The 3,875-nt window shown below is 49.3% G+C and overlaps 1 protein-coding gene across 1 annotated transcript in view; it reads right to left on the bottom strand.

The window, feature by feature from the left end:
- Window positions 1-3,875, bottom strand: part of DNAI2 (dynein, axonemal, intermediate chain 2) — a 35,619-nt gene that overhangs the window by 24,643 nt on the left and 7,101 nt on the right. The window contains exons 3-4 of the mRNA XM_008586328.1: window positions 2,878-3,212; window positions 434-576 (exon numbers count right to left, since the gene is read on the bottom strand). Of these exons, the coding sequence (XP_008584550.1) occupies window positions 434-576; window positions 2,878-3,212 (478 nt within the window). The remainder of the gene's footprint in view (window positions 1-433; window positions 577-2,877; window positions 3,213-3,875) is intronic.

The raw sequence follows: 3,875 nt of genomic DNA, 5'->3' as shown, positions 1-3,875 counted from the left end.
TCTGTAGACAGCGATCCGTGCTCCCAGGTGCACACACTGTCCTTGCCAGATGTGAATTAAGGGCGAGTGTGAGGGAAGGTGGGACAAAGGCATGAGTCCCCCTACCCTTCCCCTTGGATCCCTTCTCAGTCTGCTGGGGACTCTTTCTGATATGCTCTTTAGGGACCGAGAATTGGGAGCCCATGGGGTCTGGTCCTGATGCCCCAGATTACGGATCTGGACCTGAAGGCAGTTCCCTGCTTCTGATCTGCCTCTGCTCAGCTGCACCTGAACTCAGACAGGAAAGGGATGAGACAAGGAGCTTCCCCCTCGGAAGGGACCAGCCCTGTGAGTGTCCTCGACCCCCTGCCTCTACCTTCCACTGTCCTGCTTGTGCTGGCCTCTGCCTGTCCCCTCAGCCCTCCCTGGCCACTGGGGCCCCACGGCTTCTCACCCAGGTCCCAGATGTACGAGTCATGGCTCATGCCCACAGGTGCCCGCTGAAAATCCAAGCAAGAATATGCCACTGCCAATTTTCTGTTGCCATCGGGGTGCCAGGAGAGGTGCGTGGCTGTCCGCTTGATTTCCTGGGGATCCCTTCAGGGCAGAGCAAAGAAGGCAGAAGGCTAGAGTGTGAGGCTCCCCTAATTTCTTAATGACTAAAGTTTTCCTTTAAGAAATTCAAAAAGTAGGGGCTGGCTGTTTGCTTAGCTAGTTAGAGCATGGTGTTGATAATACCAAGGTCAAGGGTTCAGATCCCCAAACCAGCCAGCCACAAAAACAAAAAACAAAAATATTCAAACAATCACACTCAGAGAAATCTAATCTATTTTAAAAACAAAGTTTAGGGGCCGGCCTTGGTTAGCTCATTTGGTCAGAACACAGTGCTGATAACACCAAAGTCAGGGGGTTCGATCCCCTCACTGGCCAGGTGCCAAAAATACAACAAACTAAAAACAAAGTTTACAAGACTCCCATAAATGGAAAACCAATCTCACCGCTCATAAATAGAAGGCAATAATAAAAATGAAAACAATGGAAACAAAAACATTAAATTCTAGTCTGACACGTTCACCTGCTGAAAGTTTTGAGCCTGAGCCTGATTTTCTATCCCTATTAAAATGAAAATGGGAGGGGAATCCAGCTGTCATTCTCCTTGGTACTTGCCCGAATGAGTTGAAAACTTATGCATACATATGTATATACACATGTACATTTTAAACCCAAAGCAGGGCAGCCCAGTTAGCTCACTTAGTTAGAGCATGGTATTGGGAACACCAACATCAAGGGTTCGAATCCCTGCACCCGCCAGCTGGAAAAAAAAAATCGAATAAATAAAGAGTAGTACTCTCTCCACACACTGTTCTGCACCCAGTTTGTTTTGGTTCGGTTTTCATGATAAATCTTGGAAATCACGCCATATCGGCACATAAGGAGCCGCCCCATTCATTTTGACAGCTGCGTGGCTTTCCATTGTGCGGGAGAACCAGGATTGTCAGCAGCAGTCCCCACAGATGGATTTAGCTTGTTTCAATCTAGCTGGCACACACCCTGCTGCCGTGACCATCCGTACATATGGTGAGTTCACACACATGCATCTGTGGGATAAATCCTGCTCCCAAGCAGCCGTCCCTCGAGGTTATTCCCAGACACCCTCCCACGAGTGCAGGATGGGGTCTGGTGGCCCACAATGCCATGGCGTCACTTTCGTACGGTATTTTGTACTTACCCTACATTGCAGGAATTGACATCACTTGCACAGTCTGGTGGCCCACAACGCCATGGCGTCACTTTTCGTACGATATTTTGTACTTACCCTACATTGCAGGAATTGACATCACTTGCACAGTCTGGTGGCCCACAACACCATGGCGTCACTTTTCGTACCGTATTTTGTACTTACCCCACATTGCAGGAATTGACATCACTTGTACACAGCTTGACAAATTTGCTTCATGTTTCCCTGGAGTCTGTCCTCCCTTTCCAACAACCAGACCTGTCCCCAGGATAGGGAGCATTTCTCTGCAGGACATCNCTGGGAGGGACAGGAACTATCTAATGGTCGTTTCCTGTCCTTTAGCCCATGCATTTTCCATGGGGGCAATATCACCACCAAAGGGATGAAAATTGGATAAAATAATATTCCTTGTTATGTACAAAGCACAGATATATGTACAGCACATAAACAGATGCACACTGTACCTGTGGCATCACAATTTCAGGTGGAGGCAGTGATTAGGAAAAACATGTCTAAAAAGGCTCTTGGGGGAGGGACAATAATGGAAAAAAAGGTGGAAAAATGCTGCTCTAGCTAAATAGACTTTTTTTTTTTTGCGGCTGGCCTGGACCTTGGTGTTATCAGCACCACGCTCTAACCAACTGAGCTAACCAGCCAGGCCCCAAACAGAATTATTAACTACCCCATATGTATGACACCCATCTCCTGCTTCCTATCCTTGCAGACACCTGGTTCCTCCACTCTGAATGTCTTCCCCATTATTGTAAATGTGCAGCAAGGGAGAGCCCAAGCGCAACTGCCACCTCTTCCAGGAAGCCTTCCCTGGTCCCTTCAGCAGGAAATCTAGTCTCCCTCCTTACAGGACAAAATGACAAGTGTCCCCTTATCTTACAGCTTCTCTGTTTCTATGTTATGTGGTGATGTCTTTGTATTTGTCTTTGACCTCCAGTGAATTGTAAACTCTGTGCAGGACGGATGTGAGATTCATGTTTGCAACCTCTATCGTGCCTGGCAGAGACTTGAAGCTCCGTCCAAACTTGCTGAATGAATGAATGATCCCTATTGGCTGCTGGTTGGGGTCTTCTTTGCTGAAGGGGTTCCCCACTTTGCAGACTCCTCCTAAAATAAAGCCTATTCAGCCCTCATACCTCCCTCCTTACCCCTTGGTCTGCTGCAGGGACCCCTGTGCTTGCTTCCAGACAGAAGGCTCCTTGGGGTCAGCAGCCAGTCTCCTTCCCCCAAGGAGCCACACGAGCCCTGCGGGGCCAGGCACAGCTGGAGCTTGGCAGCCCCTGGGGAACTGGAGTGACCAGTGGAGCTGGGGCGGCCATACCACGCCGAGCTGCATGACGGTGTTGATGTAGTTCTCGTCCTTCTCCACTTTCTTCCGGAAGCGGATCGTCTGCTCCAGCTCCAGGGGGTTCACGTCCTTGGGCCAGCCCCCCTCGACGTGGTTCACCCCTCGACTCTCCATCTCAAATCGCTCTGTGTTGACCTAAACAGAGAGCTGCAGGTGAGAAGATGTCCACCGCTGCTGTAAGCTTTTGGCCTCTTCTGCAAACCAGGACCCTGGGCTCCCAGGGAGGGGAGGCTGAGACGTCCTGGCCAAAGCTGCATTTTCAGGTGCCAGCAGGAACTTTCTGGTCCTCGGGCGGTCACAGGAAGCCACAACTGTGCCACCCAGTGGCTGATGCCAGTGGCCATGGAAAATCCAGTTCTGACCTTACCTGAATGGTAAGGGGCCCAGGAGCCCACCCACCCATTCTGTGAGATTCCAGAGAAAAAGCAAGTGAACAATCCTCCTCTGTCCCACCATTTACATCGTCACGGAAATCAAAACATGAAAGCAGCTCAGAGTTTGGGTTCGCTTTGACCTTCTTCTGCATCAGGGAGGACAGATTTATACATGTTTCCACTTTACCTCTTCTCCCTTTTTCCTATTTTTTTATTGCGATAAAATACACATAACATAAAATGTGCCAATTTAACCATTTTAGAGTGTACATTTCAGCAGCATTATCCTGCACCACGTGGTGCAACCATCACCACCATCTAGTTCCAGAACTTTCTCATCACGCCAAATGAAACCCCAGACCCATGCAGCAGTCACTCCCATCTCCTTCACAAAAGTTAAAAGACTTGACAGGGTGGACCTGCC

This window comes from Galeopterus variegatus, unplaced genomic scaffold (assembly GCF_000696425.1).
Source record: "Galeopterus variegatus unplaced genomic scaffold, G_variegatus-3.0.2 Scaffold3938, whole genome shotgun sequence".
NCBI classification, from domain to species: domain Eukaryota; kingdom Metazoa; phylum Chordata; class Mammalia; order Dermoptera; family Cynocephalidae; genus Galeopterus; species Galeopterus variegatus.
This window is presented reverse-complemented; position numbering and strand designations above follow the sequence as displayed.